Raw genomic sequence first — 14,604 nt, 5'->3', positions numbered from 1 at the left:
AAGGTCAGAGACAAAAATGCCCTATATCTGTCAAAATATTCAAAGTTACATTTTTTGTTCTAGTAACAAAACAAAATGAGTGGTTCATCAACTGGAAAATGGCTGGACAAACTGTGGTAAAGGAATATAATGAATATCATAAGAAGTAATAAATATAAGGAATTCAAAGAAACATGGGAAAACTTCAGGCAATGCAAAGTAAGCAGAACTAGACAAATGATATGCTCAATTACTAAAATAATATGAATAAAAACAATACTAAAAGTCAATCAAAAACTCTTGATTAATTGTAATGACTAATTTCCCATACCTAAGAGGTGAAGTTAAGCCACACTTGGCTACTCTCAATAAAGAGGTGGGGAATGAAGGATGTGGAATATGCCTTCAGACATGGGTATGTTGTACAAGAGATCATTTTTCAGGTATGGGTTGTAGTAGGTGGTCAGAAAAGCCCTTTCTAAAAGTTAAATTCTGTGAAAGTAGCATATTAATCCATATGTACATACATGCAAATATATACATATGTATGTATATGTGTGTATACATGCATACACGTGAACACTTTTATGGTGGCAACCAACTGGAAAATTAGGGAATGCCCATCAACTGGGGACTTTGTTTAAAAAATATGTTGTATGATTAGAATGGAATATTACTAACCTGTAAGAAATAATAAAATGGATAGTTTCAGAGAAATCTGGGAAGACATGTAGGCAACGATGAATAGTGAAGTGAGTAGAACCATGGAAACAATTTATACTAAAACAACAATGTAAAAATGAACAACTTTGTGAGACTTGGGAAGTCTGATCAATGTAATGACCAATCATGACCACAGAGCAGTGATGATGAAAAATGCTACCAATTCTTTTAAAAGATAGGTAATGGACTAAATATGAAGCATATCTTTTGGACATGACCTATGTGAGGTTTCTGGTCTGACTATTGAATATTTGTTACAAGAATTTTGTTTTTCTTTTTTTTCCATCAGTGGGAAAGGGAGAAAAAAAATAAATGCTGTTAATTGGAGGGAAAAATATAATTAAAAAAAAGAGAGTTGCTTTAAAATCATTTTCTAGCAGTTTCATATAAGTAAGATTTGCTCCTTCACCTAAATTAAAAGTCAGTCTTCTATTTCTTTTGACAAAGGAGGAAAAAGCAAAGGCAGCAAGAGAGGCAGAGCAGAAAGAACAGAGTAATTTGAAAAAGAGAAAGGAAAATGGTAAAAAGTATGATTCTGAATCACTAACACAATGGACGACTTCCACGAAAATGCAAGGCAATTTGCTTTTGAGTTTTTTCTCTCCATTCCACAGTATTCTTTAAGGATACTTCTCTTTGCTTGCTAATTCACTCTCCCCTTCAGGGTAGTTTCAAAAGAAATACAGCAGTTTACTAACCATTTCTTTATTTGACTCATCCCACTTCTTTCCTTACTTCTAAGAACACAAATTCAGAAGATGTGTTTTTAAAGTAGGTTTATCCTTTGCTTAAGGCAAGAGTGCACTTGGTATACCAGAACTATAACTGTACAAAAATTAAAAATTCACTAAACAATTCTGAAATCAACTCTTATCTAATTAAAACTCATTTTTCAAAGAGCAATCATCCAATATCAAAGGGAATAAGTCAAATTACCAATATCACTATTTAATCATATGGATGAAAAGGAAAAGACAAAAAGCATACCGATATCTCTAATTTAAACTACAAATTAATGAAACATTAATTTTCATAATTACCACAAACACTATCAATAAACCTAAAACTCAAAGAAGATCAGATTCCACATTAAGCTGCTTTAGCCACATAGCCTCTTCCCAAAAGAATGTCACCTCTCTTTTTAATGATTAGCTGTGCCTATTTGGGACACTTTTTGTGACACTATAATTAGTCTCTTGGCTCTGTGTATTATCTTTGAAAAATACAGCCCATATTTACATTACAACTTGGTGACATGGCAATATTCACTGAGGAGTTTCTCTGAAAATCTCATTGGCACACTAGTCAGACTGAAATGATTTGACAACAGAATGTAAGCAATACCTACTGTTAATATCTTAAGAAGAACAAAATACAGGTCCCTTCTCTTTCCATGCATAAAGGACAAGGCAAAATTGCAAATGTAAAAATCAGAGATCATGTAGGGTCATGTTTATTTTAAAAATTAAAAAACTGAGGCCCAGGTAAGTTAAATGACTTGACCAAGGTCACAGAAATGACTTAGTGGCAGAATTGGGATTAAAATTTGGGCCATCTAATTCCTAACACAACTCTCTATAGGTGAGTTTCCAAATCCAGAAAACATCAAGCATTACCAGTAATGCTAAATGTAAATATATTTTCACTTGGTGTTAAAAATGCCAACCTATCCTACTGATTTGCATTTTAATTGAGCTGGTCAAATTAATTCCAACAAAAGAATTTCATATTGCATAGCATCTTTGATAAACAATGTTATTACTATCCTATTTATTCAGTCCAACAACAGATCACAATCACAAAATTTCATAATTAGAAGGGACTTCAGTGATCATTCAGTCCATATATAAAAAAAAGATCTCCACTACAACACAACAAATAAATGCTCATTGCCTCTCTCCTTGAAGACCTCTGATGAGGGGAAACCCATCACGTCTTGAGGCAACCCATTCTATTCTACTCTTGGGTAGTTTTAATTGTTAGGATTTTTTTTTTCTGATATCAAACCTAAAAATAGAATTAAAATCAAGAAAATCTTCACTTTCACAAAGTATGAAGGGGAAATGAAAATATAAGACATGATTCCTGAATTTAAGGAGCTCACAATCTACTTGGGAAGATAAGGCACATAATAGCATAGACACTTTCAGTAACAGTTATGAATTATAATGAGCCATTAATACTAACTTGTCTAGTTCTTTATACTTCCTCCCTCACCCCTGCCCCAAATTTTCATGCAAAGTTGAAATTGAAACTCAGGTTCCTCATCTGTAAAAAGGGACAAACAACACTACTACAATCAACTGACTTGGGCTTTCTGAACAAGTGCAATACTCTGAACACATTTGTCTACATGCTTATTTGATACCCTGTATGTTAAGGTCAGCCTCTGTGAGTTAAAATGACTGTATGATACTTAAAACCAGATATAGAAAAGGAACAACTAAGAACACAAAGAAAATAACTACAGCAGAGATCAGACAATTAACAGCATCCACGTTTACTGATGGACTGTAGAATTTAGAGCTTAAAGGCAGATTAGAAATCATCTAGTCCAATTCCTTCCTTTTATAGTTGAGGAAACACAGGCTCAGGGAGTGGAGTAGATTGCTCAGGTAAGGAATCGGCAGAGTATGAATTCAAACGCAGCTTCTTTGTCTCCAGATACTAACCCTGCCTTGGCATACTTCTATTCACTATCTATTCCCCAGGCCTCTCTTTTCCTTTTTCTTCCTTTTCTTATTTCTCCGTGAAAAGACAATTCAGAGTCTTGCCAGGGACATGGAATGGTTTCCCAAATGACTGCCCAACTACAACCATTCTCTCCAGTCACCAACAGCCTCCTAATTGCCAAGTCTAAGGCCGTTTCGTTACCCTCCTCAATCTCTGCAGCATCTAATAATGCTGACCATATCCTCCTGGATATTTCTTCTCTCCAGTTTTTGTAACACTAATCTCTCTTGGTTCTCCTCCTCCTCTATCTGCCACTACTCTGTCTCCTGTTCTGAATTATCATTCATCTCATAACCCTTCACTATGGGTATACACCCAAGCTCTATCATGGGACTTATTTTTGCTCTCCATGCTCATTTGGCAACCTCATTAGTTTCCATGGATTTAATTACTGTCTCTATGCAGAAGCTTCTCAGATTTGAAGACAGAGGTAGCTAGGTGGTATGGTAGATAAAGCACTGGGTCTGAAGTCAGGAAGCCCTGAGTTCAAATTCAACTTCAGACACTTACTAGTTGTGTAACCCTCGGCAAATCACTTAATCTCTGTTTGCCTAAATCACTCAACTGTAAAATGGGGATCATAATAGCCTCTACCTTGTAGGATTACTGTGAGGATCAAATAAGAATATCTGTAAAAGAAGTTGGCACGGTACCTACCTGGCAAACAGTAACTGCTATGTAAATGATTATTCCCCTTAAGCCAGAGCTTGTTCAGACTCTCTCAAGTTCAATCTCATATGACTACTGCACTGCTTACTATTTTAACTAGATGTCTCATAGACATGTCAAAATGATACTTTCCACAACAAAATTCATTGCTTTTCCCCCAAACCTACTCCTTTTCCAAACTTTCCTATTTCTGTCAAGGGTACCAGCATCCTTCCAATCACCCAGGTTCACAACCATAGTGCCATCCTTAACTCCTCACTCTCACTCACCTCACATATCCAAGCAGTTACTAGATCTTGTCAGTTCTATCTCCACAACACCTTTCATGTCTTTTCCCTTCTTTCCACCTACATAGCCACTGCTCAGGTTTAGGCTCTAATTTCTTGTCTGGACTATGGCAATAATCTCCTTATTGGTCTTCCTGCCTCAAGTGTTGTCCACTATAATCTATCCACTACAAAGCTGTCAAAGTAACTTCCCTTAAGTAGTGGTCTGAATATGTCACCTACTACTCAAAAAAAACATTGATCACTCCCATATTATATGTATGATTAAATATAAACTTCTCTGGCATTTAAAGCTCTTTGCAATCTGGTCAATCCATCAATAAACAAGCATTTATTAAACACCTTAAATGTCAGACTGTGCTAAATGTTAGGATTACAAATACAATAAATGAACAATGCCCTCTTGCAAGGAGTCATCCTCTCCTTCCAGATTTGTTGCACACTACTCTCCTCTACAAACTCAATAGTCTAGCCAAACTAGCCAACTTTCTTTTCCTCACAGAATACTCTATTTTGCATCTCCATGACTTTATACTGGCTGTACCCCATGCTTAGAATAATCTTTCATCTCTATGACTTAAAGTATCTAGTTTCCTTTTGTATTTCAGAAATAAAGGGAGACAAATAACTAAAAAAACATCCACTGTTCATGGATGGGCCATGACAATATAATAAAAATAACACCGCTTAAATTAATTTACATATTTCATGCTTTAGCAATTGAAGTACCCAACTTTTTAGGGCTAGACAAAAAAAACTAAAATTCTATTAGAAGAAGAAAGGGTCTAAAATCTCAAGTAAAATAATGAAGGGAAAAAATATAAACATATGCGCCATAGCATTAATAGACTTAAAACCATATTATAAAAACAATAGTTACCAAAACTATTTGGTACTGATTTAAAAAACAGAAAAATGAATCAGTGGAGTATATATCACTAAGTTCCATTATCCAAAAAATAAATAGTTAAAAAATATAAAAAGAGTTCTCAAAAGAACTGCAAATTATAAATGACCACATAAAAATATGTTCTAAAACACTAATAGTAAGAAAAATTAAAATTAAACTTCATTTAAGTTTCACCTCACACCAAGTAAATTAGCAAAGATTACAAAAAATGAGAGTAGTCAATGTTAGAAAGAATGCAAGAACACTAATAGACTGCTGGCAGACCTGAGAATTCATCCAACTGCTCTGGATATCAATTTGGAAAGATTCAACCCAGTGATCTGACTGGGCATATGCTCTAAAGAAGTCAAAGACAAAATAACAGTCCAATATAAATCAAAATATTCATATTCTTTGTGGTAGCAAAGAACTAGAAAGAAAATACATACCCAGTGACTGAAAAATAACTAAAAAAAAACTGTGGCATATGAAAGTAATGAAATATTTTTGTGCAATAAGAAATATCAAATAAGAGGAATTCACAGGAACATCCAAATATTTGGGTGAAATGATGTAGAGCAACATAAGCAGAATAAAGAGGAAAATGTACATAATAACTATAGTAATGAAAATTAAAAGGTCACTAAAATAAATTCAAATTGAATAATAAAAGCAAATAAAGGACCCATAGAACAGAAATCATACATTCCTTACCTCACAACAGAGGGAGAGGATTATAGGATAAAGTACTGTAAACATAAACATTGTTAGGTATGATTATTATAATAGTTATTTTTGCTAAATCACAAGAGAGTTTCAACTGTGGTGAAATGACTGTGAAAGACAAAATAAAACATACTTTTAAGTAATATATTGGAAAAATAAAAGCATATCTTAACACCGATATTCATCCAGTGACATTAAATGCCAATAAGACATGCAATACGAGTTTGTAAAAATTAGGCACATGGTTGATACAAGCAGGCTGCAACATAAGTAGAAATGTAGAATTATGTCAAAGAAATGGTATGAAGAATGTCATCAAAGAACTATAAAACTGGGGGGGAAGAGAAGACTAGTCACATAACAAGAGCAAGAGACAACCATCGAGACTTCTCATGTTCCAATACCTTGACTAAAAAACCCAAGAAAGGCTACAAACATATGTTGTTTTTCTCTACAGGGATCTCCAGTTTGTCTCCCCTTGATCACCAGCTAATTAACAGATAAACATTTACATTTTATACATACCATCAATGATAGACATGTTTTTTGCTGGTGAAGATGAAAAGGCTTTAGAACCCCAGCTTCGAATAGACGTCACCTGAGTGCTCCCTGTAAGAAGAAGCACAGTTAATATTCAGTACTCCACACTTCTTAGGTCTTTCAGTTGTGAGATAGCAAAATAAGGTTCAGACAAAACTATAAAGATGAAAAAGGAAATGTCGTGTACAGAAAAGCAAGAAGGCCATATCATGTGGTATGAGAAGTTGTTGCTATTGCTTTGGCATTCCAGTCATATCTGACTGTTCATGACTGCATTTTGGATTTTCTTGGCAAAAATACTGGAGTGGTTTGCCATTTCCTTCTCCAACTCATTTTACAGATGAGGAAACTGAGAAAAACAGGGTTAAGTGACTTGTCCAGGGTCACACAACTAGTAAGTGCCTAAGGCCAGATTTGAACTTAGGAATCAGATGCAGCAATCTATCCTCTGCACCACCTGGCTGCCCCATGGAAACTTGAACAATCAACAAGATTAGAAAAATTAGTCAAAGCCAGACAGCAAAAGGCTACAGAGTAAAAAATAACAAAACAGAGGAGTTAATATTTGACTCTAGAAGCAACAGTGAGTTAGAACTTACTGTTACTGGAACTTACTGAGTAGGGGAGTGAATGACAGTCATACCTGCACTTTAGAAAATAACTGGCAGCTTTGGAAACGAAGGATTAGAAAAAGAGAGATTTCCTATTAGGAAACTATTAAAATGATCCAGACAAGAGGTGATGAAGATCTGAACAAGTACAGTAGTCATTTGAGTAAAGAAAAGGTAATTAAAGGGAAAAGATGATGTGAAAGGAGAATTGATAAGACTTTGCAACTTATTAAATATGGAAGGTGAGGAAAAGAATGAGTTGAGTATGAGTCTAAGATTTTGAACTTAGACTACCATAAGAATGGCGGTACCCCTGTCAGAAATAGGGAAATTTAGAAGAGGCATGGATTTGAGAAGGAAGATAAGCACAGTCTCTGAGAATATGTCAAATGAGGATTAGTTGCAGAAACTAAGTGATTTTAACATGAAGTAGACTTAGGTACGATATAACAGTTGTCAAGCATGTGACAAAAGAATTATGAGTTATTCTGCTTTGGTCCACAGAGAATTAGGAACAACGGCTCAAAATTGTGGAGACAGGTTTCGACTTGATGGAAAGAAACACTTCCTAAGAATTATGGCTAAGAGTAGAGTGGGCTGCTCTTCATCCACACCATGATTGTCATCCCTTCAACTGCTCAATCTTTCCCCAAGACACCACTCTTGAACTAGCTACACTATCCTCCCTTTCCCATCTTGACCCCTTGATGAGCCAGTTCAACTCTATATTGTCCTTTTCTCTTGAGTCTTCTTATCATTTTGTCAATCTTGCCCTGCTAAAACTCAGCCTTGGATTACTTCCTCTGTCCCCATCTACACTCCTACACATGTGCTGCTGAATGAACCTAAAGAAAATCATGAAATTGCACTGACTGGATCAACTACAAATTTATGTTGCATAATTTCAGTTAGACCATCAATGACACAAAGGCAATTCTTTTATACCTCCCTAATTAACTCACTGTCCATTAACCACAGTAGCCTTTCCAAACCTTTTCATCTCTCATCAAACCTTCCATGGTTTCCTGACCGTATCTTCTCAACAGAGAACCTTGCCTCATATTACACTGAAAAAAATGGAGGCCATTTACTGAGCTTTCTTTTGTCCTCTCCTCAACTCACATCTCCCACCTGCCTTCTCCCACTATCTCCTCCTTCACCTAGTCTCACATGAAGAGGGGGCTTGCCTGGCCATAGTCAAGTGCTCTACCTGCACAAGTGATCTCATTCCACCATTCTCTAGCAGATTTTTTACTGTCATCCCTCCTCTCACTAATCTTTAATCTCTATCTACTGGATGCTTCCCTACAATCTGAAAACATGCCCATCTTTCTCATTACCAAAAATCCCTCACAGGATCTATCCATTCCTATTACCTATTGTTCCATATCTCTCCTCTCTTTTGTGGCTAAACTTCTAGAGGAAGCAATATAATCAAAGTCTCCACTTCCTTTCTTCTCTCTTTTTAACTCTTTATAGACTGGGTTCTGACTTCATCATTCATCCAAAACTGCTCTCTCCAAAGTTACCAATGATCTGTTAAATACCAAATCTAATGACCTTTTCTCAATCCTCATCCTTCTTGACCTCTCTGCAGCCTTTGATACTGTCAATCACACTTATCTACTTAATACCCTCCTTTTGCTACATTGCATGACACTTCTCTATCCTGGCTCTCCTCTGAGCTATCTCACCTCTCATTCTTAGTCTCCTCTGGAAGATCTTCATGCAGGTCATGCTCATTGTATATGTCCCACAGGTGAGTGTTATTTTCTCTTCTACCTCTATTCTATTTGATGATCTCATCAGCTCCAATAGTTTCAATTATCATCTCTATGCCAATGATTTTCATATCTCCTTACCCAGTCCTAACCTCTCACTTAAAGTATAGACATCTCAAATTGGATGCTCCATAGATATTTTAAAGTCATTTTAAAAGTCAAAATTAAACTCATTATCTTTTTTCCCAACCCCTCCCCACTTCTGAACTTCTTTATTACTATATCAAAGGTACCATCATCCACCCAGTCACTCAGGCTTGGAACTCCTCACTCTCTCACTCCCCAATACAAACATTGTTTGTATTTTCTCATTTCTCTCTTCTCACACTGGCAAAACCTTGGTGTAAGCTCTTACCATCTCATGCTACACATTGTAGTAGCCTACTGACTGGTCTCCTTCCTTCAAATCTCTCCTCACTCTAGTCCATCTTTAAGTCAACTGCCAAATTAATCTGCCAAAAGTAAATCATATCAAGCCCCCGAGGTTAGGGTTAGAGATAAGTAGTCAATAAACTCCAGTGGTTCCCTTTTACCTCCAAGATCAAATATAAGATCCTCTGTTTGGCATTCAAAGCCTTTTACAACACAACCCCCTCATATGTTTCCACTTATTCTACACTTTACTCCTCCCATCCCTCAACCCACACTTTGTGATCTGGTGATTCTGGCCTCCTTGCTTTTCCTCACAGATACCATGCCATCTTCAGACTGTGCATTTTCACTGGCTATTCTCCAAGTTCTCTCCCCTGTTCATCTTCACTTTCTGGCTCTTCAATCTTCTTTCAAGTCTCAGCTAAAATTTCACTTTCTATGAGAAGCCCTTCCTGATGTCCCTTAATGCTAATGTCTATTGATTATCTCCAATTTGTTCTGTATACATTTTGTTTAAATATTGTGGTTTGCATGTTGTCTACCCCAATAGACTGTGGGCTCCTTAAGGGCAGGGACTATCTCTTGTCTTTCTTTGTATCCCCATTGCTTAGTACCAGGCCTACACAAGAATAAAGTCCAAATGGATACATGATGTAGGTATAAAGGCTGTTACTATAAACAAATTAGGGGAGCAAGAAATAGTGTATTTGTCAGATTTATGGAGAATGGAGAAATTTATGACCAAAAAAGAGATAGAAAACATTATGAAGTACAAAATGGATAATTTTGATTACATTAAATTGAAAAATTTTTGCACAAACAAATTCAATGCAACCAAGATTAGCAGGGAAGCAGAAAACTGGGAAAGAATTTTTGCAACTAGTATCTCTGACAAAGGACTCATTTCTAAAATATATAGAGAACTAAGTCAAATGTATAAAATTACAAGTCATTCCCCAATTGATAAATGGTCAAAGGACATGAACAGGTAGTTTTCAGAGGAAGAAATCAAAGCTATCTATAGCCATATGAAAAAATGCTCTAAATGACTATCGATTACAGAGATGCAAATCAAAACAACCCTGAGGTACCATATCACACCTGTCGGATTAGCTAACACGACAAAACAGGAAGATGATAAATGTTGGAGAAGATGTGGCAGCGGAGGAACACTAGTTCATTGTTGGTGGAGCTGTGAACTGATCCAACCATTCTGGAAAGCAATCTGGAACTGTGCCCAAAGGGTTACAAAAATGGGCATACCCTTTGACCTAGCAATACTGCTTCTAGGACTGTATCCCAAAGAGATCATAAAAAAGGAAAAGGGTCCCACATGTACAAAAATATTTATAGCACTTCTCTTGGTGGTGGCCCAAAACTGGAAATCAAAGGGATGTCCATCAATTGGGGAATGGCTGAACAAGTTGTGATATATGAATGTAATGGAATACTATTGCGCTATAAGAAATGATGAACAGGAAGATTTCAGAGAGGCCTGGAAAGACTTATATGAACTGATGCTGAGTGAAAGGAGCAGAACCAGGAGAACTCTACACAGCAACAACCACAATGTGCGAGGAATTTTTCTGGTAGACTTAGTCCTTCACTACAATGCAAAGACCTAAAAAAATTCCCATTTGAGGCAAAACGCTTTCCACATCCAGAGAAAGAACTATGGAATTGGATCGCAGAATGAAGCAAATCATTTTCTTTTGTGTTATGTTTTGTTTTGACCTGTTTTATGGCTTCTCTCATTCATTTTAATTCTTCTATTCAACAAGACTATGGTGAAATTGTATTTAATAGGAATATATGTCTAGAACCTATAGAAGACTGCAAGTCATCTCAGGGAGGGAGTGGGGAAGAAGGGGGTAGAAAGAGGGAGAGAAGGAAAAAAATCTAAGATATATGGAGGTGATTATAGAACGCTGAAAACAAATAAAATAATTATATATTAAAACAAAAAGAATTCAAATGACAAGCAACCCCCAAGGCAATAAAGACATGCATAATGGGTCTAAAAAAAAAAAAAACAATGGGTTCCACCTCACTGAAGGTTAAACAAAGTTGTATAACCACTTCTTAGGTGAGCAAGGATTGCTTTTTCAGGCACAGACTAAACTAAAGGGTTTTTGAGGTCCCTTTCAATGCTGAGGTTCTATAAATAGAAGAAATGCTAAGTTTTTTGGTTTGAGAGGTTTTTTTCTCTCAGCAGTAAGGAGATATGGAAATCAGGAAATAAAAACGTACCTGATTATAGATTCTGTGCAAATATTTCACTCTCAGAGCAAAAAGAAAAAATCTACTGTAGTCTAATTATCTTCTGAGATCTCCTTTTCCATGCTAAAGGCCACCATATTTTCTTTCATAATTCATATTAACCTCATTATTATCAAATATATAGGGTACTTAATAACACTGAGGATCGGATTCAGTGAGCTAAATAGTGGTACCATTTTTTGTTATTTTAAAAAACTGAGAAGGGTTTTCCCCTTAAAACTCTTGCCCTTATAATAGGGGACCTTGATATTCACTTGGATTCTCTCCCAAACTCTCTAACCACTCAATTTCTCAGCCTCCTTAAATCTGCGACCTATTCCTACACTCCACCTCACACATAAGAATGGTAATAAACTAGAATCTCACCATTACCCACAAGTGTTCTACTTCCCTAATTAGAAACTTTGACACTTTCCTATCTGACTGTAACCTCCAATTATTTCACTACTTCCTGTGTTCCTACCCCTACTCTTTGCCTTTACTGAGACCTCAATCCCCCCATCCCTCAGTAGTTTCTGGATCATTTGTCTTCATTTTCCTCCTTCTCTAATTTCAATGTAGCAGTTAGCTATTTCAATTCACTTTGTCCTCTCCTCTCAAACAACTTACTCCTTTTCCTATCATCATTCCTCTCTTGCCAAATCTCAATCTTGGGTGACTCCTTCTTAGCTCTTACTGGACATAACTGGAGGGAGTTTCAAAACCATGAAAAACGAGTACATTGTAACCTAACTTCAACTGGCCCTTCATGTAGCAAAACAGTCCTTTTATTTCCTTTACTTGATAATCTAACTCGCTCCCCACAGAAGCAAAACCAAAACCTTTCCTTCCCTGCCTCAGATCTGCCACACTTCTTCCTATCTTCTTCTCTCAACTGAGGATTTGCCTCTTCACCCTCAGAAAACGGAGACAAGCCAATATAGACTCTCTCTTCTCCCATTCTTTTCATTTCAATACCTGGACATTTCAATTTTATTTCAATCACTGAGCATTAGCTCTTGCTCTTTCCCTCATTCACATCAAATTATCAAATGGGATATTTGTAAAAAAAAAAAAAAATACAATAAAAGTGCTTAGCACAGTGCTTGGCACATAGTAGGTGTCACATGAATACTTTTTCCTCCCCCTCCATCTCCTTCCCTTCTCTCTGAAAACAGAGTGACCTTTCTCCTAGCCAAAGCCAACCACTCTATTTATACACTTCATCCCACTCCACCTACTGCCTTCAAACAAGTCCAAGCCTCCATCATTTTTAAAAACTTTCACTACTATCCTCTCAAGCTATTGACCCATATGTCTCCTATCTTTCTCAGCCAAACACTTTGAAAAATCTGCCTATACTTGTTGTTGCCTCTACTTCCTAACTATGATAGTAATAGCTAGTTTTATAGAGTGCTTTAAGATTTGCAAAGTGCTTTAAAAACATTTTTTCTGATCCTCACAACCATTTGGGATAGATGGTATTATTCCTCATTTTACAAATGAGGAAACTGAGGATGAGAATAAATGACTGCTCACAGATACACAGTTACAAAATGTCTTGTGCTGGATTCAGAATCAAGTCTCTCTGAATCCAGTCCAGCACTTTATTCACTGAACCACCTACTGGTCTCACTGATACATCCTCTCCTCACTCACCCCTTAACCCTTTGCAATCTGGCTTCTGACCTCATCACACAACAGAAACTGCTCTTCAAGTTACAAATGATCTCTTATTTGCCAAGTCTGATAGTTTTTTAATTCATCTTGACCTATCTGCATTTTACACTGTTCAACCCCCTCTCTTCCTAAACTCACTCCTAACCCTTGGCTTTTCATTTCAGTCTATGAGCAAGTCCTTCTTAGTTAAAATACCCCTTCATAAAAAGTCTGTTGCTTTTCTGTCCAATTCTTGTGTGAAACTTCTTCTGAATACTCTAAACACTGTTAAAGATTCAACAAATTTGAAAAGAACTTTTTAAAGATTTTATATTAATAATAACATTCTGAACCCAACTTTATCAATAGCAATAATGTACTATATTTCACATTCTGTCAACCACCACTGACTACCTACTTTATGCAGAAAAATTATACAAGGTACCAACCTCTTCCTCTGCGAGCACCCTCTCTTGCTGCTGAATTCTGTCCTCTTCCACCTCTTCGACCTCTCCCTCGGCCTCTTCCTTTGTTGGATGTTGCTGGGATGCTGTCGTCTGAGTCATTGGCCATTTGTTCTGCCATATCTATGCTTGCAAGGTCATCAACACTAAATTCTGAAGATAAGTCTTCTGACTGGGCTCTGTGGGCTCTGGCCCTATTCATTGCCTTTGAGAAATGACAAGCAGCACTTACTGTTCACCATAAAATCCAACAATCTGAAAACACATGGTTGAAATTCACTAGGCTACTCAAATAGATAGTATTATATTACCTACAATGCAATTTTAAGCCCAATATTTTTTTTTTGTTCCATACTATCATGTTAGGAAAGAGAAAAACGAGAGGAATATCTTTAATGAATCTGCTCAATGTTACCTCTGGTTTTCAGCCTTTTCACAAAATTCACCAGGAAAAGCAAATTTCTAGAGGAAGTTGTCAAAAGAGTTGGTTTAGTCTAAATGTGACTAATTCCAACACTAGGAAATGCATGCTCATATAATTATGTAGACAATACGTATTTCAGTCATTTTAAAAATATGAAAAAAAGTCGGCCTGTCCACTAGCATTTATTAATTACCTGTATATAGGATAACTTGGAGGCAATCTCAAAAGGAAGTCACTAAAACTAAGAAGGAATACTAGGAAAGGATTCTGACAGAAGATGGGACTTTAGCTAAGAATTGCAAGTCAAGGAAATTAAGTGGTAGAGACCAAGTAGGAAGAACATTCTAAGCATGTGGGAAAGCCAGTGGAAAAACCTTAGAATTGGGATGTGGAACAGCAAGGAGATACAAATGTAGAAGAAAACAATAACTTGAAAATATCTACAGAAGCAAAGTACAAAGAAAAATGTTGCATAAGTTAAAGAGCTA

General features: G+C 36.4%; 1 protein-coding gene across 2 annotated transcripts in view; it reads right to left on the bottom strand.

Annotated features, from left to right (window-relative positions):
* Positions 1-14,604, bottom strand: part of MRE11 (MRE11 homolog, double strand break repair nuclease) — a 69,690-nt gene that overhangs the window by 14,761 nt on the left and 40,325 nt on the right. For both annotated transcript variants that reach the window (XM_072611320.1, XM_072611321.1), the window contains exons 15-16: positions 13,678-13,897; positions 6,532-6,615 (exon numbers count right to left, since the gene is read on the bottom strand). In XM_072611320.1, the coding sequence (XP_072467421.1) occupies positions 6,532-6,615; positions 13,678-13,897 (304 nt within the window). The remainder of the gene's footprint in view (positions 1-6,531; positions 6,616-13,677; positions 13,898-14,604) is intronic.

Source organism: Notamacropus eugenii, chromosome 5 (assembly GCF_028372415.1).
Source record: "Notamacropus eugenii isolate mMacEug1 chromosome 5, mMacEug1.pri_v2, whole genome shotgun sequence".
In the NCBI taxonomy this organism is placed as follows: Eukaryota; Metazoa; Chordata; class Mammalia; order Diprotodontia; family Macropodidae; genus Notamacropus; species Notamacropus eugenii.
The sequence above is the reverse complement of the archived record's forward strand: the minus strand, read 5'-3'. Positions and strand labels throughout refer to the sequence as shown.